General features: G+C 37.8%; 1 protein-coding gene across 12 annotated transcripts in view; it reads left to right on the top strand.

Annotated features, from left to right (window-relative positions):
• The first annotated feature begins 1,192 nt into the window (after positions 1-1,192).
• The window catches only part of LOC122530934 (mucin-19-like), a 35,713-nt gene continuing 11,223 nt past the window's right edge, over positions 1,193-25,682 (top strand). For 7 of the 12 annotated variants that reach the window (XM_043658365.1, XM_043658362.1, XM_043658364.1 and 4 more), the window contains exons 1-2: positions 18,145-18,575; positions 21,150-21,293. In XM_043658365.1, coding sequence (XP_043514300.1) covers positions 18,515-18,575; positions 21,150-21,293 — 205 coding nt within the window. In that variant the 5' untranslated portion in view covers positions 18,145-18,514. Of the gene's footprint in view, positions 1,212-16,591; positions 16,688-18,143; positions 18,576-21,149; positions 21,294-25,682 lie in introns of those variants that run through there. The other 5 variants (XM_043658361.1, XM_043658366.1, XM_043658357.1 and 2 more) reach the window with 3 other exon arrangements.

Here is a 25,682-nt window from a genome sequence, read left to right as displayed (position 1 = left end):
GGCGACAGAGGAGATGAAACGAAGCGCATGTTCTACTAATTTTGTGTTCAATATAGAAACGAATTTCATTGATTATGTTATCTGTAGTGTTACGAAGCAATTAATTTACTTATACGACAAGTAATTATTAATTAGTTGATTAATACAGTAAGTAATTATTAGTTTACTTATACAACAAATATCGGTGGGCATTTGAAGAAATGGAATTTTAGGAGGAAACTGCCCTACAGTAATTTCAATTCAACCAGAATCGTCTGATGAGAATTTAACTGGAACTTCGAAGATGAATATTCAAAATTTGTAGCAGTTTTCCTTCCTTTTTCTTTTTCTTTTTTTTTTTAACAAAAGGATGTAAAATATTCGTAAAATTTGAATGTTTTACTAATTTTGTGTTCAATATAGAGACGAATTTCATTGATTATGTTATCTGTAGTGTTACGAAGCAATTAATTTACTTATACGACAAGTAATTATTAATTAGTTGATTAATACAGTAAGTAATTATTAGTTTACTTATACAACAAATATCGGTGGGCATTTGAAAAAATGGAATTTTAGGAGGAAACTGCCCTACAGTAATTTCAATTCAACCAGAATCGTCTGATGAGAAATTTAACTGGAACTTCGAAGATGAATATTCAAAATTTGTAGCAGTTTTCCTTCCTTTTTCTTTTTCTTCTTTTTTTTTTTAATAAAGGGATGTAAAGTTTGAATGTTTTACTAATTTTGTGTTCAATATAGAGACGAATTTCATTGATTATGTTACCTGTAGTGTTACGAAGCAATTAATTTACTTATACGACAAGTAATTATTAATTAGTTGATTAATACAGTAATTATTAGTATTACTTATACAACAAATATTGGTGGGCATTTGAAAGAATGGAATTTTAGGAGGAAGCTGCCCTACAGTAATTTCAATTCAAGAATCGTCTAATGAGAATTTAACTGGAACTTCGAAGATGAAAATTTGTAGCAGTTTTCCTTTCTTTTTCTTTTTTAATAAAGGGATGTAAAATATTCGTAAAATTTGAATTTCTTGTGGCAGATGTGAAAATGGGAACTGGAACTTGGAACTGTCGGAAAAAGGAGGAATACTCTCAGCTACTATTCATCCTGGCTGACTAATCGAACGAGCGTTGAAGAAATTCAGAACCGAGCCCGTGATACGAGCCGATACGATGCAACACGATGCCGATTCAATGCAGTGAGTAAGTATCTCGCCAATTCACTTGCATTCAAACTAGGATCTGCTATAATGTCACAGCGAGTGTGTCATAGTTCTAAAAACGAGCGAACGTTCGCGCACTACTGGCAGTAGCATTTTATTTCGATCTATATGAAAAGAGAAACGCCGGTGGAATTAATCGTAAGTAAGTCTTCTCTTTCTGATGTTTGTTATTTCGCGTCTACGTCGATCGTGCTCGCACACTCCCACGCGCAACAGAACTTGACAATTCCCAGCCGAAGTCGTCCAATCAGCAACCTTCTCCTTTCAAACGTCAATTCCCTCGGTCGAACTTTTTTTTTTTTTTCTTCTTTCTTTTCGCCAACTATCGCGACCATTCCTTAAGGCCATTCTATTACACGTGTAGCCCGCGGCGTCATCGAACACGCGGCTGCGACAATTAAGAGTTGAAAAAAATTGAGGGCCAATCAGGCCAATCTACGATCTCCATGGATTTCACCTGTGCAATTTGAATAATCGCAATTTAAATTCACGCTTCTTGCGTGTTATAGAGAAACTCGTTCACGTCGTTTCGTTCGCGAACTATCTTCATTCGCGTGAAGGGACGTGCTCGTTTCGGCCAATACAATATAAACACAAATGTACGAACAACAAAACTATGTCTCTCGCTAAATTATTGGATGCAATTGTAATAACGATGTAAACCGAATAATTGACAGTTTAACGAATCGATGGTTTTATCGACTGCTGAAAGTGTGCGTGACTTTGAATCAAGTCAAGGTGGCTGGTTGACAGTGGCGTGCGTCATGTGGAGCATGGCGATCGACCGTGGCGATAGTTGAACCATGACGAACCATTCTGCGCGAGCGTTAGCGAAACGTTTAGGTGTAACGCGAACGTAAATTAGGCAGGGCAAACACCGGTGCCTTTCTCGCGTGTCTTCGTTTTTCCGTAGAAGGTAAAAAATTTGAAGAGCTTGATATTAATAGACGAACGTAACTAAAAATAATTAAAGAAAATTTGGCAACTTCCCTTTTTTGGTCGAGAATATGAAAGACTTGTTTTTTTTTTTTTTCTAACTCACTGACAGTCCACGAACAATTTTGCATACATGTGTAACATACTTTATCGAACCGTGTTGAAGTTGGAGAAAGGAGCAGGGAATTAATGAAAATCGGGATCAGAGAGGCGGCACCGCCCCCGGGTTGAGTCTCGAAGTTTTTTTATCCCCTCGTATTTCTGTCAATGAGCCGGTTCCACCGTCCGAAACATGTTTGCTTTAACACCCGATTGACTTTACGAGCTCCCCGTATCGTTTACACTCGGTATACAAGCTGGTATACCTGCAACGCCTGATATAGTTACTGGATAACACGCGGAGAATTGCGAGTTTTAATTTTAGTACGCGTACTGGTTCTCCGTGAACGAAATAAAGGACATCGTACGGCGAGCGTGTAATTTGACAGCGAGCGCGACTTTGCACAGGGTAAGAAATCTGTCGGCAAACGTACGAGCGCGAATTTTTGCCGAGGATAAGTTTGATAAATTTTCTCCCTCCGCCAGAGATAAGTCAGAATTATTTTATCAAAAAATATCGTACTATTTAAATGTTATATTTATATATTTATTATTATATATATTTAATATACATATCTAGGGACGAAATATATTTAGAATGGACCAGATTAACCAAAAGGAGATGTAGAATAGATCTATTGCACTTTACCAAATCATATATTTTGAAATATTCATTAAAGTCTAAAGCGCATCATTCTGTAGAATGCGCTAACAGAGAATTTACAGAGATATCAATTATCTTATGATTAACTAAAACTAAACGCACGCAACTTAAGCTAACTAAAGCTAAGACGCACGCATCCCACGATGTCCCAGCGATATCTCTCGTCGTCCATCGGTGGCTCGCTGGAGGCCCAATAATTTACTTATCAACTAATTGCACCTACAGTTCAGTAGTTTAGATCGTGAAATAAAGAATGAACAGAAATTTTCACGATCTAAACTGAACTATAGGTTGCGTAGTTCTTTGCTTGATATCGTTTCACAAACATTAAAGTTTATCGTTTATCGTTTATTTTTACAACTTAGCTTGATAACGTTTTAAAAACTTGTGTGTAGTGAAACTACGTTTGCACGATTAGTTTTTAACTTGTAATTATTGTTGAGATATGCTAAACGCTAATTTAGCAGTTTGTGACGTATAATACTAATTTATGTAGAAAATAACTATATTTCAGTCAAAAATTAAATCGATCGTTTTCTTAAAAATAAGAAATCGTTCACATTTAATTCATTAATTTTCGATGTAGATGTAACGTTATCCCACAGACGAATAAAATGTTAATATTAACATATACGTACATATATGTAATGTTTAATATATACATGTATATGCATATATATGTATATGTTTAATATATTTAATATATATTATTATATACATATATTATATTATTTAAGTGTTATTTAAATATTATTTTACCAAAAAAAAAAAAAAAAACAGAAAATTGTCATTCGTACTGTAAGGAAACATCTTCTAGAGTGTTAAAAAAAAAAAAAGGACGCCACGTATCCTTTGTGCGAGTGGACACTCGTGTCCACATATTTTGTCAAGGTGAACTTTCGCCATTTATCCGCGGCTATTGTTCCTTAATGGCGTCCACTGCGCTGCCAAAACGGCGGATCGATGCCTCATGAATTATGCAATTGTACGCATCTTGCCGCGCCCTTAACCTAAACTTCGGCTAAACGATTTGATTGATAACCATCATCCATCTTGTAAGATACATTTATAATCGAATGAATCGGCCGATTGATCTCCCGATTTCGAGGAAACCTGTCCTCCCATTAACGGAGATTCCGTGGGACGATCTAAGTTAGCGCGGGACACTTGACTTACTAGGTTACTGTTCGCAACGTCGACTGCACTAGACTTTGGACGAGTTTACGGATAAGGCTAGCGAACTCTCAGCTGATTCATCGATTTGTAGCTGGGTACGTGTCTCTAACGATCAATCGCGTGTTTCGTGTATCCGAGTTACAGTATTCCAACAGGGACAATTCTTTAATTTTTAATTCTCTAATTTTTAACGAAATAAATAATCTAATAGTAACAGTAATAATAATACCATTAATAATAATCTAATTTTAATAGTTTTAAAATTTATATATAGAATGCTTATCAGATAAAAAGAAAAAGAGAAATGTTATATAAAAGTTTGTCAGGAAACGGGGGACAATTCTTTCATCTCTAATTTCTAACAAAATAAATAATCTAATAATTACTAATACCATTAATAATAATCTAATTTTAATAGTTTCAAAATTTTTATACAATGTCCGGAGCTTATCTACAGATAAGAAGAAAAAGAAAAATGTTATAAAAAAGTTTGTCAGGAAACATTTCGTTACAGAGTTATGAGCACGTAAGAAATAGCTATTCATTTGATTTTTATTTACGAAATACTTTGAAACGAAAGATTTATTCAACGGAAGTTTATTCACATGGAGAACTCGTGCTCAAGGACTTTTTTTTAATTATACTATTTACCGATATCAAGCTCGATGGAGACTAAAGATTATTTTTTGCAGTATTATTACAACAAACGATAAAAGACAATATATACTTAACGCCGTCTGTCTACTGTAATAGAAAACGCTACTTGCACAATTTGTGTACAATATTTCTTCGTAACTCTGTAACAAAGAATTTGATTTGTCAAATTCCACACTTTTTTAACATTTTTTTTCTTCCTTTTACGCGTAAATTGAACTCTTGCTGTGACACCCAGTATATATCCTTATGATTATCCGAAAACGGTCTAAATCTTTTCTGCAACGTGATTTATAACTCAATTCGATCGATCTTTTTACACTCTCGCGTGGGACAGGCTGTTCGTCAAACTGTTACGCTTTTACTTCCTCGATCCATAGAAAGTGACAGTGGTGAAGATCGAGATCGGTTTTCGATATTCTCGATCGGACTTGACGTCACCGGTGGCCGCCGGCTACCAAGTTCATTCTCCAGTTCCAGATCCGCTGGTTTTCTTTCGCGACTTCTAAACGACGCCAAAGAGACGCGACAACTTTCTTTCCTGCCTGCGATCCTCATTGAAAACCGGATCCCTTCCGCGTGGTTTTGTTTTCGTTTCCTTTCCGCCGATGTTGCCTCACGTCCATTAAGTTCGCGTTTCCCTCTCGAGTGTGCGTTTCACGTAATCTTCCCGGCTAATCGAAATCGATCGGAGGGATGATGAAAAAGAAGGCACGCAGGCTCGTGCAATAAAATGTAACTGTGACTATAGAGCTCGCTGTAGTGAATGATCCTCAACGATCCTCAATTTTATCTTCCTTTCGTCAGTAAAAAATTGCCAGCATCGTCCGATTCGATCGAATTGAATCTGTAAAACGGCTGCGTGTTCGTGATATTGCTCTTTCTCCTTTCTGGTCCTTCTCGCGAATCCAACTTCCAAGCAAATAATTCTACAATAGTTTCAAATTGCCAGTGACGTAAGACGGACGCGCGCTTACCTTCAAGTGACTGGCGCGAAAACGACGCTTTTGTGGCGGCGTAGGTTGAAGTAACGCGGATTAACGCCAATAGCACGACGCACGATGAATAGAACGTGCTGATTAATGGTCAGACAACTGTCGTCGATAGAAAGAGAGACTTGGTCTCAGTCGAGAAAAGAAAATGGTGCTCTGTTAATCCTTTCAAATCGCGAGACACTCCGAGCAAATAATAATCGTTGCGTCACGATTCGCGTGTGCTTCTCTGTAAATATTTCGACACTTGAAATTCTCTCGTTTCAAGTGTACTCCTCGGGGAAGTGTGTCTAGTGGAGTCGGGCAACAAGTTGTACTTTTGTCAAAATAAAAAATAAAACTCAATACGATAAAACGATACATACATAGATTTTCGTGTACGTTTCGTTTTACTGTTTTTTCTTTTTTTTGAACCTCGCGTCTGCATTTGCGTTTTTCCTTCTTTGAAACCACGCAAAATGTAGCGGGTGAAGTATAGTATTGGCGTTAGTAGCTTTTTGGCGACGTGTTTTTGTGAGAACGAATGTTCTCGCAGTTGAGAAAATTGAACAAATGTTCTCATAGATGAGAAAATTGATTTCTGTACTCTATGTATGTACAATACATAGTCTATATATTATATATTAGTGTGTAATATATATTATATATATATATATGTTTATGTGTAGTATATGTATATATTTATAAATATAAATATAAGTTTGTAATATACATATATGTAGTACATGTATATATTTATAAATATAAATATAATATGTATAATTGTAATGTGTAATGTATATATTTATAAATATGTACATATTTCCATACTTTACCTATCTACAAAAATAATCACGGTGTATGTACAAAAAACAATGCGCACAGTGGCAATTTCTAATAACGATTTTCACTCTAATAACACGAATAATATAAAAGAGAATCAGGAAGATATTGACACGATTTTTTTGCAATTCGATATATTCGAACGAAATGTAAAATATTATCAACGGCATAAAGACAAGTATTCTTCCCCAATGTTGGCGCGACAACATTCCACTACTTAGAAAAGGATATTTTTTAATTTTTCCGACAACCGTTTCTACTCCGCTACTAAATTAAACAGATTATAACTATACATTAAATAGACAGAACGAGCGTCAATGCTCTTTATTTTCACAATTTTCTTACGTAACTGACTTACTTGAAATCGCACTTCAACCGCACACGTTGCGTACTTCTACGTACATGCGTAGCGAATTGTTCGCCAGCACAGACTTTGCTAATACATCATTTGCCCCCATAAAGAGATATCTCCAAAAAAAAAAAAAAAAAAAAAAAAAAAAAAAAAAAAAAAAAAAAAAAAAAAAAAAAACTAGGCGTGCCCCGGTACCTTCTTTTTCTTTTTTCCACGTCCACCGGTATAGTCGTTGGACGACTTCCTTACTGGCGTCTAATATTCAAAAGCACCGCGGCCGACCATGTAATATTTACGCGAGTATTTATGCGCGTGTGCCCGTGGCAGCGCCGAAAGCAACCAACCCGTAGCTGTAGAAATGGGGGTGCCATGAACGTGACGTAATCCTGGAGAAAGCGGAGGCAAGAGGACACGGGCCCTACGAGGCAACGGACACATCTCTCGGGTGCTACCAACGCCGGTGTCGGGAATGCGAAAAAAAGCGAAATGCGTTCGAAGGTGGATCACGGATCGATTACGTAAACCGATTTTTGGGTCGTGTGTAACAGGCGACGATTTAATAAGGCGGAGCCGCGCCGAGAACCAGAACGAGGATCCAGTGCTCGCTTGTAATTGAAGAACCGTGTAAAAGAAACGAAATCGCCAGTGAAACTAGTCCACTTCTGCTTCTTTTTTTTCTTTTCTTTTTTTTTTTTTTTTCTTTTCATTCTTTCTGAGGATCAAGGATCGTTAATGAGCAGACTGTAGATGATTGTAGATTCAACAAAGCGGTGACAAGTGACGAAGTTACTCAGCTCCGATAAACAGATTTGAATATCTCTTTGGTATTTTTCAATTTTCGCGAGATTTCCAGGAAATCGTGAATTTAACACTCGATAATTTCAGGAAAGGACAAGAAAATTGCAAATTGCGAGCAATTTTAACTTGCAGACGTTGAATTCTGCCTGCTTTTCCCTGACTCGCGCGAAACAACGAAAGAAAGAGAAATTCTTCGGCGTTGAGAGAGAGGGGAAGGCATTCTGCGACGATGAGACCTGGTAATTTCGTAATTGGCGTCCTTCGAGTGCGCGGCACTCCGTTATGAAAAAAACAAAAAAAAAAAAAAATGACTTGCTGAAAAATTCTTCCTCGTCGAATCTAATTGCTTCCTTCGAACTTGCGTGCGGCCTTGCACGCGTGAAATCGTAACCACCGTTTGTGTTTGAAATTGTGAAACGTGAAAACTGCTTTTAATTACGCACCTGTCTTTCAATTGTGAAAAACTCGTCTTCTGTGAAATCTTCTGTCATCCACGTTTCTCACGTTTCGCTCGAAGAATTTGTAATTGCAACGTAGCTGAGACGCACAACGTCCGATAAATTAATTAATAAATCGCCGCGGGCTTTGTAAATGAATTCGCGCTCGAAGGAGATTCACTCCTTTCTCTAACAAACGCAATTAAAATCCGTGCGCGTTCCTCATTGCGGTACGTAATACGTGACATTTCAGACATTCGCGTCAAATTTCCCCGTGATGTTTTCATACCAGAATATTAGTTGGTCTCGAGCGCCTAAATTTGCGTAATTACACAGTTCACCGTTTCAACGTGATTATTCAGCTATATATAGCAAGTAGAATCGCGTGCGTTACGAGTTTGCAAGTTGCGCTCGTGCACATCAGTGAATTATTCCGTGAAAATTCTTATTTGATTGCGTCATCGAAGAAGTTGTCAGAACCTTGACAATGCAGAATCGTGCGGAGTGTTACCGCTTCGCTTCACTTCGTTACCGTTGTTTCTATTATTAACCAAACGACTGTTGTCGATTTGAATTAGTAGTCTCGTTGTTCCTGAAATACAAGAATCAGTCATTGAACAAAATAATGAGCGTCGTCGCGAAATTTTCCAGTTTTTGCAGACAGTAGCTACACGTTTGGTCCAAGGTTGCGATCCTGTTTTAACGTTGGTTAACGTTCAATTTAAAGAAAAATTGAAACTAATTATAAAAAGTTATAAAACCGTTCGATATCAATTACCAAGCAATAATTAATTATTGCGTTATTATTAATACCGTTAAACTCATACTCTGATATTATGATAAATAAAATATATTTGGATCGTATTATTATTAAGTTACCAAACAATAATTAATTATTGTGTTATAATTAATACTGTTAAACTCATACTCTGATATTATGATAAATAAAATATCTAAATAACTCATGATATTATGATAAATAAATCTAAATAACTCTGATATTATGATAAATGAAATATCTAAATATCTAAATAAAATATCGAAAAATAACTCATACTCTGATATTATGATAAATAAAATATCTAAAAATATATAAATAACTTGGAACGTAGTATTATTAAACTCATACAATATTATCATCGCCATAATATTATTTAAATAAAGTATATCGACCAGTGATGCTATTTATTTTAGTTTAGGGAGCATAGTGTTATTAAACTCGTGCTGTAATATTGTTTAAATAATATGTGCCGATGAATGGTACTGTTTGAACGAAAATCGGGTCGTCAAGACAATCCACTTGCTTGAAACAAGTAGTTTGAGACCCCGGGGCTTATCTCTGACATGCTTTTATCGACATCTTAGAATTCACGATCCCTTCACGCTGCCTGTCAAGCAACAGAAATTGGATTTCACGCTCGCCACGCTCTCTGACGTTTCAGAAACTTTTAAATCTCCGAGCTTTATAACACCATGTTCCAACTTGTGCTCATGCTCCCTGTAAAGGAACACGAAAGCAGTGAAATAACTAAAAACTTTGTTATAATTTCGCGGTGGTTTTTTTTTTTTTTCAACTGTTTCCCCCTCGAGCGTACGGAATTGCTTCGAAAATACGGGATACGTGCGCGACGTGACGAGTCATTCTCACGGTATTCGCTCGCCGCGAATTTACATACGAATCCCCCATATCGAGTAAATTAATCGTAAATTCGTTACACGACGTAATTTGTCGCCGGAGTGTCGTTTTAACCAGACGCAAAGATTTCATTACGTGGCCGTAAATTCCTTTTTACATTGAGCACTTTATAATCCTTACGTAACGTGCTTAATTCCACCGTTTGCCGGACAATCGGTTTCATTATCGACAAGAGTACCCTCGGATTAAGAAACAAAAAAAAAAGAAAAGTAGAGTCTGTCAATTTCGCTCACCTTTTCGAACGAAGCTGAAGAAAAAGTGTTGCAACCGAGATTCGTGAAATTGGAAGAAAAACGCGCAAAAAGGGAGGACCGTAAATGACCTTTTATATTATGCACGGGCACGAGAGAGAAGCGTGAGCTGGAAATATGGTTTACGGTGACACCGTGGCTTTGTCACCCCTTACGTAACCGGCAGTAACTTTATATCCACCTCGTGCGGCCCTCAGGTACTTGGGCGTGGTCTCTCTCTTTTTCCACGTAAGCGCCATTTATCGAAAGATCGCCGCAGATCGATCAATCGCGGCCACACGATCTCTCAGTGATATAGACGTATATTTCTTCCTTTCGTGAAACGGAACAGGAACACTTGCCCTCCGTCGACATTTCAATCTATCGACAACGCGGCGCCATTGAATATTTATGCTACCCCCTCGCGCGCTGTTCATGCCGCACGCTTTTAAATAAACAAACGCCGTTCATTCTTAACACGCTGCAACCGCACGATATACCGAGAAATTATTACCCAATTATAAATTCCGTAACGGTCGTTATTTTGCACCCTTAGCTCGCGTATTAACCGGCGTAAACCTCCCAATCGTTTCAGTTTATCGAAGCGAAAGTGTAAATCGTGAGAACCGTGTGTTGTTCGCGCCGGAGAGAGAGAGAGAGAGAGAGAGGGTTTACTTTCAAATTTTTTTCTCAATTCACGAAACTGCTCGAGTAAAATCTTAATCTCGTTTTGTTGCAAAATTGCAATATTTTCCCAGTTTTAATTTATATTTAAGTATAACCCAGGCGAGACAAATAATAATTTTGTCACTTCTCTCAATCATTTCTATCCAGTGATATCATGAACCGACGAGTTTAAAAAGAAAGCGAGGGACTATTGTGTACGGCTCGGTCGCTCGTTATGGTTCGCAATCAGTTATCAGCGCAAGTGGTTAAAAGGACCAGGAATACGCGCGAAGAGGGAATGTGGAAAGATGGATAATGACGCGCGTATTCCAGTAATTTCGAAGTCGATCTTCCACGTCCGGTTTCCTAACCTAACCTTGCGCGTAGCCGAAATAGCCTTTTATTGTCCGATAGTTTGGCAAGCGACGGAGCACGAAGGCCGATTCCCGTGTAAATTACGAAGGAGACATGGCGTTACCAGCCACGAGACTTCGAGCAGACCGATTTCATCGTCGGGCTTTGTGTTTTGACAGATCATTGGTATGATAAGAGAGTGAGGCATTCCCTTTTTATTTGCAAGTTACAGCGGCTCTCGTACGAGCGGCGGAATAAATTTGTAAGCCACCGATCGGCGAAGTTTCCTCGCAGCGTGTTATGCATATCTGTTTCTCTTTTTCATTTCTGTACTCGTGGCTCGGGGGCTTTTTTTAGACGTCTCGTTGCGCAAGAGATATCGCGGTAATACCGATTTCGGCTCTCCTCGGTTTTATTTCGACGATGGTAAATGGATTGTAATCGGCGATCGGAATTAACAGGTTCATTTTTCAGGTTTTGAACGAAAAATCCTGACTCGGGCTCTCGTGCATTTCGAACGAAGAGACATGTTTTTGTGGAATTTTTGTAGAAAGAAATGTTACACTTGTGAGCGTTCTCACGGGATATTTTTTTAGAATCTGTACAGTAAAACTTGTTCCATGGAAACGAGTTATTTCAGAACGTTCAATTAAAAGTATATTTTTATTATCGAGTATTATTTGCTTACAAATATTGACAACTTTTTAAATTAAATTATTGGGAACGTTCAATTGAAAATCCATTTTTATATTCGGGCATTATTCATCATCAGTATTCACAAATATTGTCAGTATTTGCTACAAATATTGAGAACATTCTTAATTAAGATATTGAGAGTTATTTCAGAACGTTCAATTAAAAACTTATTTTTATATCTGAGTGTCATTCACTGTCAGTATTTGCTAGAAATATCGAGAATTTTTTTAATTATAAAATATCGAGGACAAATCTGTCGCTCCGGCAGAGAAATTTTTATTTTTATATTTCATAAGTTCTATTCTACTTGAAATATTTATCTGTTCTCATCGGGACACTCGTAATGTAAGAACATAATGTTCTTGCATTACTTTATGTCACAGAAGACGTATTTCTGACTATACGATAGAAAAAAACGCAGTTGTTTCGCTATGGCGACCATGAGTTGTCCACGGCTAGCGATTCATTATAGAAAAGTTAAAGTTGTACAGGTGTAATAATGACTTAAAAATACTGTATTAAAGTTGTAATACTGACTTGAAAATACTGTATTAGAGTTGTAATACTGACTTAAAAATACTGTATTAGAGTTGTAATACTGACTTAAAAATACTGTATCAGAGTTGTAATATTGACTTAAAAATACTTTATCAGAGTTGTGATATTGACTTAAAAATACTGTATCAGAGTTGTAATACTGACTTAAAAATACTGTATCACAGTTATGATATTGACTTAAAAATACTGTATCAGAGTTGTAACACTGACTTAAAAATACTATATCGGAGTTGTAATACTGACATAAAAATACTGTATCAGAGCTGTAATACTGACTTAGAAATACTGTATCAGAGCTGTAATACTGACTTAAAAATACTTTATCAGAATTATAATACTGACTACTAAAAATACTATATGGTTGTAAATAAAAATACGTAATTAAAAATACGAAAACGTTTCGTTCCTCAACTAAACTAAACTAAATTTATTGAATTTTGCTTCTTATACAGAGCGTTATCTGAAAGTTTCGCAAAATGGACAGATGAATTTGGTTCGCGATACTACGTGTACTCGCTTTCGAGCGACGGGACATGCTACCAACGCCCGTAGAGCTAGAGTTCGTAAAAGGCGGCACGGCCATCTTAAACGCCCACTAGGTAATCGTCTCCTTTTCAAGTTGACCGCCGTCTTTTTTTTTTCTTTTTACGATCTCGACGATTTTCTAAAAGGTAGCTTTCCCCGCGCGCGCGCGTTGCATTGTTGCCTCGGTTGCACCAGATCGCCCGAAGCGTGTCAGTGATGGACGCGCTGCGTTTCTTTCGTCGCCGTTGCGCTGCAATACTGTACAGCACTGTACAAAAGTCTATCATCAGATCATCTGTATTATTGGTGGACTCTCAACGACTGGTCAAATATGTTTTTGAGAAACGACTTTACGTGTCTTGTTTCTTTTTTTTTTTTTTTTCTTTTTTAAACACTTTGCACTTTAAAATGATTATTTAAATGTATTCCGTTCGGAATACTGGTTTGAAAATTCCGACTTTGTCGCAAGGGATTGCTGTTAAAGAGAGACGAATGTTGCCGTTTGGTCGACGATCTCTGTGATCTTTGCACCGCGCTGTAGGTATAGAATAGACTCTGTCGTAACGATCGGTCTCTGTCAAACGTTGAGGTCTAGTTGCCAGAAACCTGTACGCGGGACAGTTCTTATCCTAATCTGTTTGATAAAGACCGGTGTAATGAAAAGAAATTGAAGAAAGAAATAAAATTTCAGAGCTCAGCTAAAAATCCTGCTCTCCTCCTCCTCCTCCTCCTCCTTCTTCTTCTTCTTCTTCTTCTTCTTCTTTTTTTTTCGTTCAATGCAGAGAACATGTCTCCGTGCAATTGAAAGAAATTGGAAAAATTCGGAAAGTTTTCGAGAGTTCTCACGCTCGGTTCGGCAACAATAATAACAACAATGGCGGTCACAGGAAACGGATTCTCGTTAAAAGAGTCCGGGCGTCGACAAAAATGGTCAAGAGTGCGTCGGAGGACCATTCTCCCTTTCGACGCGGCGCGATATTTCATTGAAAATTTATATTTACTCCCGCGGTGGACGTCGATACTGTGTGTGGCAATCATAAAGTCCGCCACGGAAATCGCTGGACAGCGTTCTCCGTCGCTCTCGCGAGGAAAGTGACGTAACTCGTAGGAAGAAACTGCAACAACGCGTTACACGCACGCAGACCTGGATACTCGCGGATGGGGCGACCTTATCGGCGATGATTCACCTGATCATCCATCTTGTTTTCAGCTTGCGGCCGCGCGATATTTCATCGGCAGGAAATCGGCCCTCCTCCTCTCCTCCCCGCCCCTCCCCTGTCGAAATAACTGCCCCCGGGAAAAATGAAAAAAATCCCCTCGACTCGGCTGTAAATATTCCTTCGTTGCGAGCCGTGATTTCGAGAATTCCTCTCTCGGCGAACTCTCCTTCGGGAATGTAAAATCTCGAAATCGAAGAAACTTTGCACGCTCTTAGCGTAGCATTCTCACGACTCGATCTTTCCTTGGGCCATCACCCATAGATCGATCACAGATTCAGAAAGTTTCATTAACGTTTCATCCAATCGCAATAATGGCCATCTGTACTCGCTACTCGCTAATGACGACTGTAAGGATTGCAGGATCGAAGAAAAAAGAGCGATAGGACGACAGAAGTGAAAGAGCGCGACACACTCGAGGCAGGCGCGTCTATTTTGGAATCGATCGTCCAACGTAAAGACCAGCAAATCGTTGTAAACAACGGGGAGATGCCTCGTGTCGCGTGTTAATTCGTAATGCCTTTTAACGCGAGAATAATACGCGAAACGATGGCGTAACGGTGCAACGGTGATCACTGTCGATTAGCATACGTCGTTGATTACACCGGATTTGTCGTGGATGCTGGGTAATGGATAAACCGGTAAACACGTGGAACGTGTTGGCAAAATGACGATTCGAATTGATTATTGTTAGAAACACAAGTTGAAGCCTCAAGTGATTGTGACGCGTGTTTTTTGTTAGCTGTGTGAATCAGGTAGAGAAGATATTTGCCTTTTGCATCTCGGAAAGTAATCGAGATCGTGCGTCGCAAGCGAAACTCGAGGGCGGTGCGTTGACTCACCGACTCGCAGAAACGCATGATTTTCTCGTCCCTTTCCCGTACTCTCGACAGTCACACTCTTTCGCCGTACGTTGCTCGTTAGAATTGTCTTTGAAATGGTCCGGAAAAAAAAAACTTTTACAAGGATGCTGTCCTAGATTACGCCTGGAGGATCATCCCTGAGATGACGATACACACATATGCATCGTGTCGATTTGAGCGTTAAACACGCCTGACAATTTGATTGCAAAAGCGTATCATCGTGATCGTTCGATTCAATAATCGCTCGTCCAATAAAACACGCTAATCCCACGAAGCACGGTATAAAACGCTAACGGTCGTGGGATTTATTACTACGAGAAGAATTGATTCGCGAGTTATGGTCATCGTGAGAGGCGACACGGTCGTTAAATGGCACGTTAGATTTTTATTTTGCTCGAAACGCGAAGGGAATCGAAATCGAATCGCGCGCCCCCGATATAAGATGATATTGGTGGGACGAAACGGATCGCCTTGTCGTAATCCGATACGTTTTTACACCCTGACTCTTCGTGTAACGGCTGGCCAAGGCGAATTCGCGGTAGCCTAAAAAGTGTCCATGAAAATATGGGGATCTCTCGTTTCTCGGTTAAACCGGAATATTTAACCCTTTGCACTGGACTGTCGTGCTTAAATCTAGCCAACAGCTCAGACTTCCTCTTTTTTTTTCTTTTTTTTAATTTACTGATAATCATAACGAACGTGTACATTTGTAGTGTTGTATGATAGTATAACAATGTATAATAGTATAACAGACGCGTAGAGTGAAAGCTATAGTAATGAAGAAGACAACAACTGTTCTTCAGTCAACAATTCACATAAACTGGTCTTCTCATTGCTTCTTACGACAATTCAAAAAAATAGTGGAGATGAAAGAATATTATTTTTCCAGAGATTGATACTGTGTATCATTAACATTTGCACATTATACTTGTATATTCTAGCAAACCTCTCGATGCACGGGTTTAAATTTAAATTTAAACGATGTCACATGTTAGAAAGATATGATCAACAAAATTTCGTGTTAAATACCATCCGATTGATTATTTACAATGCTATGTCATTTTATTTGAAGTGATGACGCTTCGTGAATAAATTGCTGCTAGAAAGGAACATTTTGTCGAGAGCAGAATTAACGATTCCATCTTTACACGATCACCGAAATTTCCTGTCCGCGCGCGACTCACTGATGCTCACGGTGCATCCTAATTGCCCTTCCGCGCGACGCTGACGTAATCGCGTTGCTTTGATTCGCCCACGCAAGCAGGATGCATAAACCAAAAATAACACCTTATGAAGCAATCGAAATATCCGTTTGTACACACGATATACACTCTAAGTGCTCCAATCACTACTGTCAACAACTCGCAAACAGAATCGCGGGGAAACCTCGAGATTCATCAGTTGAACTATCCGAAAAATCGATCTCGGCACTCTGCAATTCACCTTGATCCGCTGACACGGAATAGAGCGTGTGCGATCTATGATCTAGCAGAGAGAGAGCGATTGATCGAAGGATCGCAAAGTGTTCAGTGTTCCAACACTTTCGCTGCTAGTGGAAATTTGACAAATCGGCTGTCTGAAATGAATAAGTAACGACCATCAGACGTAGCTACTGATGTAAACGTTCAGGCGCGAAGACGCGAGACGTCTTTAAGAACGTCGATGACGATAGAATCGTTTAGTCGCACCGAGACAATCGACCGAATCACCTCAACGTCTATGTGAGTAAACTTTGTACAACTTGCCTATATATATCCACGCTCTTTAACCTCTTGTGCTGGAATGACGTGCCACGCACGTCGACAGTGTTTTGTCCCAAAGTTGTAATACTTTCTCCGTTTTAAGTATATTTAAGTAAAACAAAATTAAGGCAAAGCAAATAATAAATTTATTACTTCACAATAATTTTCTATCCGATGATATCGAGGCGACGAGTTCGAAAAGAAAGCGACGAATTATTGTATACGGTTTGGTCACTCGTTACGGTCCGCAATCAGTTACCAGCGCAAGTGGTTAACCTCTTTGTCCCAAAATAGCAATATTTTCTCAATTTTAGGTATATTTTCAGTATAACCTAGGCAAAGCTAATAACAAGTTTATTACTTCACAATAATTTTCTATCCGATGATATCGAGGCGACGAGTTCGAAAAGAAAGCGACGAATTATTGTATACGGTTTGGTCACTCGTTACGGTCCGCAATCAGTTGCCAGCGCAAGTGGTTAACCTCTTTGTCCCAAAATTGCAATGTTTTCTCAGTTTTAGGTATATTTTCAGTATAACCTAGGCAAAGCTAATAATAAGTTTATTACTTCACAATAATTTTCTATCCGATGATATCGAGGCGACGAGTTCGAAAAGAAAGCGACGAATTATTGTATACGGTTTGGTCACTCGTTACGGTCCGCAATCCGTTGCCAGCGCAAATAGTTAACCTCTTTGTCCCAAAATTGCAATGTTTTCTCAGTTTTAGGTATATTTTCAGTATAACCTAGGTAAAGCAAATAATAAATTTATTACTTCACAATAATTTTCTATCTGATGATATCTTAACGACGATTTCGAAAAGAAAGCGACGAATTATTGTATTACGGTTTGGTCACTCGTTACGGTCCGCAATCAGTTGCCAGCGCAAGTGGTTAAGCTTTTGAGTCCACTCCTATGATCGAATGAAGCTTCGAACGAAAGTATCGAGAGATTGAACATCTTTCGCGATTGAGAAGAATATTCTGTGTCTCTGCCTGTGTCCAACGTTTCGCGTTGGAATAATATGGGAAGGTTGCAAAAAGAAATCCCTGATTCAACTTGCGTTAGAATAATATCAGAGGGTGGTTCGTCAAAAAAGAATTAGACTCTATTCTAAACGAACAATTCTCGAAACTCTAATCTAAATCTAAATCTAAAAATCTCTATTGTCGATTTGTCTCGCAAGAGGTTGACTTTGGTGTTAGAACTGTAGAATGGGACCGAAGGAATGGAAATTGACTACTATCGGACAGTGTAGCGTATGACGGAAAGTGTCGCGGATCTGGGCCAACTCCGGCGTCGTCACCCCACCCGGCATCCGGTAATCCGGCGGTCCGGTGTTAACCGATCTCTCGCCTCCCCCACGATCCTATGTTCCTCCGGCTCCATCTCCCTCGATCGTTTGTTCCTTCGGGCCGCGCTTCTATCCGATCGGTAGGGTTTACTAAGAGAGCACGAGTCCTCCGGAAGGTTCAGTGCGAAACGCGCTCTCGAACTCGAAGGATCATTCGAGCATTCTTTGATTCCCCACCGCTTCTTTCAACCAACCGCCGACCAACGCACTTTTAAGACTTTAAGAAAGAGAGAGGCTTTCCTTGGGCTACCAGCGACACGCAACACGCTGTTTCATCGCTGCTGCTGGCTGCTGTTGTTGTTGCAGACACCTTCGAATCCTTCTCCGAAGGGTTCTCGATGAGCGCCGATCTCGAGGCTCGAGCGTCAATCGTTTGGGATCACAGTCGCCGGTCGGATCGAGCGGATCTTGGACGACACTGAACGGAGAAGAGGACTCGAGTCGACGGGATGATCGACAGGACGTGTTTCGCGGTCCTTCTTGGACTCCTGGGTCTGGTTTGCGGCTTGCGTAAGTTTTCTGATTCTTATGCCATGCTTTTTCGAGAGTTCGAGACGATTAATTTTAGTATCGCCGTGGTTTAGTTTTATCATTAATAAAGTCGATTGATTGGACGTGTACGAGCATTTAAGAGACGGAGATCTCCAATTTGAAATTTTGTCACGCTCTTTGGAAAATTTGAGATTTTAGTGCTGTGATATATCACGGTTTACTTCGATGCAAATCGATAAGGTTCGACTTCTGTGCGTTTCGTACGTGTACGAACATTGAAGAGATGATTTTCAATTTGAAATTATTGAATGGAACGTGTCGTACATTTCTTACTAAATTGTTTAACTTCATACTAATTAATTTAAAAGGAACGATCGGTAAAGAAGCGTTTCTTTAATTGAAATGTACTCCGCTCTACGCTATTCGTCAAAATTTGCAGCAAAAATTTTTCTACAGTTCTCGTAAATTTGTTTTCTATTTTTTCACGCGTACAGGGTGTTTATAAAGTCTATTTACAATTTCAAAAATTTATTACAAAGGCAAATCAAAAGACAGAAAAGTGGAAATTATTACAAAATGAGACGTATATATTTAAGTTTTTCTTGCCTCAGTTAATACACCTCTATATGGGCACCATTAATTTCACGAAGCACATCAAGACGTTACTCGATTTCTTACACGATCAATGTTTTCCTCATACACTCACTCCTCCCTTTATCGAACGCTGCCCCTGTCTCCATAAATTTCTTGTGCCATGCACGAATTGATGGACGTGACGGTGAATCTCTTCCACACTTAGTTCTGAAGTTTCACCAAGCCTGCAGATCCGATTTGATTTCAATAAACCATGATACACACTGTGCCTTCTCTTGACGAGTAGCTATTTTGTGAAGGGTTCATTTAACAGTATCTTATTCATCGACAGAATACCTGAAAAGCAATGTAATAAAAACCTTGATAAGCACATGGAACAAATCTGATGAAGATATCTCGTCAATTGCCCTTTGTAATAAATTTTTGAAATTGTAAAGAGACTTTACGAACACCCCGTATATCTTCGCTTGTAACTGTTCCTGCAGTGCAACGAGTGACCGGTAATTTCCTCGTCGATTAAAAACGAACGACGATGCGACGCCCATCTTTTCTTTTCGCTTCACAGTTCGCTTAGGGATTTCGCGATCCCTTGGTGTATCGGGAGCACGTTGTCCTCTAAGGTTAGGTTGCGCCATCGACAACTGGAGCAACGGTCCGTACAAGGACGGGTACCATTTACGTCATTAAATCCGGTCGATCTTCGCGCGTGGCACGTGCAGGAATCTTCGAGGAACGGATTCCTCGTACGGGCGGTGCATACGTTGCCCCCGTCTGTCTCTCCTCGAATAATTGACAAACAAACTTTCGTTTTCGACCACGGCCGAGAGTCACGCGATTTGAGAAAAATAAAAGCAATCCGCCGGCCAAACTTTCACCGTTTGATCATCCTGTCCTGCCGAATCGGCAGCTCTTTCTTTCTTTAGGAGACCGGTAAAATTCGAAAATATTCGATCGATCGAGCCCTCGGTGGACAAAGTAAAGGCGTAATTCTTTTTGTTAGACGACATTTTGTCAACCAAATTTAGACTGATCGTTTCCAGCCGAAGTTGCCTTCTTGTGCAGAGCATCTTTCTGCGTGATTTTTGTTTTTTTTTCTTTTTCCTTCTCTCGGCGAGCCGCAAGGCTGCGTGGCTATGTAAACGACTATTATAGCAACAGTTGCACAGCGTGCGCGAAGGATGATGTCAACGGCAACGTTCAATCAATGCACGTAACAAACGGATCTACCGAAGCTACTAATTTTTGGCTCGTTTGTTTTTCTCCTTTTTCATTCACGGTCACGCGGAAAATTACTGGCCCGGATCCCGTTAATTTTCGTTTCGCGACGCGAGTTACCTCGAGCATGTCCTTTGGACAAGGAGACATAAATCCAACACACAAGCTCGTTGATATACGTTGTCTAATTGTATAATTTTATAGCCTCGCTATAAATGTCGATGATTTAGTATAAAATTTCGTTAAGTACTCTTACACTCCTGATATTGGATTCGTAACAATGACGAAGAATTTATTATAGAAAAATTGTTATCTCAGAATATATAATTTTCTATTTAATTTTTATTTTTATTTTCTATATAATTTTCTATTTAATTTTAATTTTTATTTTCTATATAATTTTCTATTTAATTTTAATTTTTATTTTCTATATAATTTTCTATTTAATTTTAATTTTAATTTTCTATTTAACTTTAATTTTAATTTTAATTTTCTATTTAACTTTAATTTTAATTTTAATTTTTATTTAATTTTTATTTTCTATATAATTTTCTATTTAATTTTAATTTTAATTTTAATTTTCTATTTAACTTTAATTTTAATTTTTATTTAATCTTTATTTTCTATATAATTTTCTATTTTAATTTTAATTTTTATTTTTATCTAATTTTTATTTTATTCTCTTACTTTTATTTAATTATAAATCTTATTTATTTTTCTGTATAATTTTCTAAAACGATGATGGTTGGAACGAATGGCTGATCGAGTTTGAATCGATTGCAGAATGCCCGAAACAGAGGACATCACCGGGCAGGGAAGTTGTGTGCTACACTTCCGTTTCCGACGTCGACCAGCTGACAGAGGCCGTTTGCAAATGCACCACTCTGGTTCAACAAGGCCACGACGTGCGAAATCTTTCGCTTTCCGGTAAGTGTCAGACACTGCAAGCTTCAATTTTCTGTTCTACGATAATCGGTGATAGCACGCTAACGACGAGTTAATTTTTGACACGGAACCTACGGTCGTTTGAAAGACGCGTGGTAATCGCGACGATGATCGGTGCTGTCAGATGATGATTTCTTGCTCAACGCGAACGAACAAAACAAAACCTGATGGAAGAATCATCCGGTGGCAGATCCGGAAAGGAACGTTCTTGGAAGTGGATCTTTTTTAAAAATCTCGAACGATTAGCTCGAGATGTCTCGGGCTGATTAGCACTGATCGTGAATCAACGATCGCGGATCGATGAGTGCAACGGGACGAAATGCAAATGAATTAGAGGCATACTAATTGCAGAGTAGGGAAATACTGCGAGACATTGAGGATATTTATTTGTTGGTTAAACGATCTAAGATTCGATTAAAAGATATAAAGCGAGAGAAAAGCGAGATTACTCTTAACGAAAATAATTGATAGAAAACGGACATTACGATATTAAATATTTATTCGATGATTACATGTATATATCAGGCATTTAACATTGTGTAATTCGATTTTGCGATTGCATAAACACCATTCATAGAAACACAGTTACATCCTTGCACTTGCAACAGGATATCGAAATCTAACCACTGTGGACGGTGTATTCTTACGTCCAGCGATATTTTCAGTACTGAGAAATCGACTCTCGATTTCCGTCATCGAAGCTCCGTGATTTATCGTCGAAACTTGCTCGTTTCGGTATTAAATCAGTCCATTTTTCACTCGATTAACGTATGTACACACATGCGTTGCGATGATTAATTAGAATTATTACATTGTTTATAATACCTTTTTAAAAAATAATGATCATATGATTAATAAGTGCTTGACTCGGCTATTTTTCGTGGCTGGTTGCTATCTTTGTCCGTATGATTAATGACCGCTTGTCGATCGTGACATACTCGCACGAGTTCGTTGGTTTTTCATTGTTAATTGTCACGATCGTTGAATCTATTCATCGCGTTCAACGCAGAATTTTTGTAACGGACAGAGCTACAAAGATGTCTCTTCGGTTAGTCATTAACATGTAACATGTCACATCGTGTCGGGCGTAAAGAATTATGTACAATTTATATTTATCAACCCTCAATGCGAGGAATTGAGAATTGAAAATTCAAACTGACATTCGACAGCCATTTGCTTTCTCTTTCGAAGAGTCGAAACTGCAATTTCAAAAACCCGATAAACCGAACGCAAAGGGTGAATTCCAATCGGGAAGAAGACAAAGTCGAGGATTTTCCCCTCCCGAAGTCGAGAGAATCCAAAGAGGAAAAATCTGATTCGTGTCGGAAGTGTGTCTCGAATGTATAAAATCGCGGCACAAAGGAATGCCTTTTCACACTCGTACGAGACAATGCTCGATGAATATTTACACGAATAGACTATAATAAAATAATCTCGACCAGTTTCTTATTTCTTGTCGAAATCGAAGTGTTAGAAATCGGTTGTATGCCAATCGGTTCGCACCTCGGGATCGGATGAACCGTGTAATTTCAACAAGCTCGTCACCTCGGTCGTTTACTTGCACAAACATGTCGAAATAGTAGTTGCATCAATTAACGACGCTTAATCGATTGCTTGTCGATTGAACGGTGATCGACAAGCTTTCAATTAGATTCTGCGATCTATGTTTTGTACATACGTACATGTAAATTGTATTCAAAAATACGAAGATGCTTCACGAAATTTCGAAATGTACGAAATATTATTATATTTTACGTTATAATATTGTATTATATTGTATTATATATTTTTATATATTATTAGAATATTAGTTTTATATTAGAATATTCTATTATACAAAACATATGATTGTATTATATTTATATTATAATATTATACAATTATAGTAATATTTATAAATTAATTAAATATTATTGTATTATGTTAATATTAATTAAATTAAATACAATACGATAATATTTACAAATAATATTTACAATAATACAGTAATATTATTATATTCCAAGATACACTCCGTTCAAAAACATTACCAAAATTTTGTACGTTATATAGATGTTATTCATATTTATTTATATAATTTAACGTAATAATATAAACATATAACGTATAAAATTCTTAATTATATATAAATATAATACACTATATTATATATAAATATAATACAGTAATATGTATAAATTAATTAAATATTATTGTATTATGTTAATATTAATTAAATTAAATGTTTATAAATTAAATATAATACAATACAATACAATTAAATATAATACAATAATATATAACAATAATATTTACAATAATACAGTAATATTATTATATTCCAAGATACACTCCTGTTCAAAAACATTACCAAAATTTTGTACGTTATATAGATGTTATTCATATTTATTTATATAATTTAACGTAATAATATAAACATATAACGTATAAAATTCTTAATTATATATAAATATAATACACTATATTATATATAAATATAATACAGTAATATGTATAAATTAATTAAATATTATTGTATTATGTTAATATTAATTAAATTAAATGTTTATAAATTAAATATAATACAATACAATACAATTAAATATAATACAATAATATATAACAATAATATTTACAATAATACAGTAATATTATTATATTCCAAGATACACTCCTGTTCAAAAACATTACCAAAATTTTGTACGTTATATAGATATTATACATATTTATTTATATAATTTAACGTAATGACATAAACAAAAATAGCGTATAAAATTATTGTAATATTTTTTAACAAGAATATATCCTGGAATTCTTACCGTTGATCGTCAAACAACTTACACGCATCTTTCCTCGGCCAATCACTCTATTTTTAGAATATCAAAAATCTCCAATGTTGAATTCCATCGATTCTATAATCTTTGCTTCTCCTCTTGGATTATTCGTTTGCATTCCATCCGACTTTTAATAAAATAAATAATCGCCACAGCGTTGTCGTGTTCTCGCCAGAGCGAGCGTTATCACGTTTCGTGTGTCAGGAATCGTCCGACAGAGATCGGATACGGAGCAAAGCGGAGTCACCGTCGTTAAAGCACGACCTGTTGCGCAACGCGCGCTCGTAAGAAAAAAGAAAAAAGAAAAAGAAAAAGAATGAGGCAGAGGGAGGCGAGGAACAGGGAATGGAAAGCAACGCGCTTTCGGTTTCGAAATTTCGCCCAAAATCAATTTGTTATGCATAACGGTCGGTTGACGGCAGTGTGTCACGCGTGAAATTCGATATTCGTGTGCAGACCGCGGATCACACGGGATCGGGAACCAGACGTTGTAAAAGGGAGAAAAAGAGAGGCGCAGAAAAGGAGGAGAAAAATCCTCGAGACGGAGAGAGAGAGAGAGAGAGAGAGAGAGAGAGAGACGAGGACAAAAGCGTCTGCGCGTTTGTGACATAATCGCGCGAAAACGAGCTTCGTTTCGATTCTTCTTTTTCGCTGACCGATATTCTCCTGTTTGCCATGAATGGTCGCAGCCTCGTTTCGCGAAGGAAACGTCTTTTTGATAACGAAGGAGCCAATTTTAATTAAAGTCGGACACGAACGGACGTCCCTGGACGTGAAACTCTCTTCGTTTCGTCTTTTCGTGTCCAGCGGCGCAGTCTGTTAATTGATACGATTGTATTTTTAAATGCTCGAGGCATTGTCTTTTATTTTATTTTCTTTCTTCTCGCGATATACAGAGTGTTGGGGGAAAAAACACGAGGCTCGTAGAAAAGTTGAGTTGCTTTCACTCGTCGCGAAGACGAAAAGGAAAAGAAAAAAAGAAAGAGAAAAAAGGGGAAAAAAATACGCGCGATAAAAATGTCGCGTGTCCATACCAAATTTGTATATGGGTGTGGTTAATGAGACGCGAGGACAGTAGCGTTGAAAGTGGTTCTTATAGATGATCCAGATGTAACAAATATCACTTTCCCTCGCACGCTGCTGAATCTTATTTCGCTCACCATTCAATCTCGTTCCTTCGACCGTCTAGTCTCATTTCGAACGATAAATATTCCACGCAGTAAAATAGCGTGTCTCCGCGAACCTGTCTCTCTCTTTTAATTTCGACGCTTTCGCTCATTTGTACGAGTCAATACAACATAATCGTGATATAATGACATATGCGTTTGCGCGTGACGTAACATTTTGTGCGAGCATAATTGCACGGTTGAAAAAATGCATTAAATGTTGCCTGTTGCCAAATTTTCAGCAGACCAGTTTTATTTTCCGTATGCCCTCATTTTCAGGACGTGATTGCGAAATCAAATGATGTTAAAATCCCGTGTAACGTCAAACTTTGGTAATCTCTATCAATACGATGCATTTTATGTTGTAGTTTTTTTTTTTTTTTTTTTTTTTA

This window comes from Frieseomelitta varia, unplaced genomic scaffold, assembly GCF_011392965.1.
Source record: "Frieseomelitta varia isolate USP_RPSP 00005682 unplaced genomic scaffold, Fvar_1.2 scaffold_365, whole genome shotgun sequence".
Lineage (NCBI taxonomy): Eukaryota > Metazoa > Arthropoda > Insecta > Hymenoptera > Apidae > Frieseomelitta > Frieseomelitta varia.
Note: the sequence above shows the minus strand (reverse complement) of the source record. Positions and strands in the feature narration are given on the sequence as shown.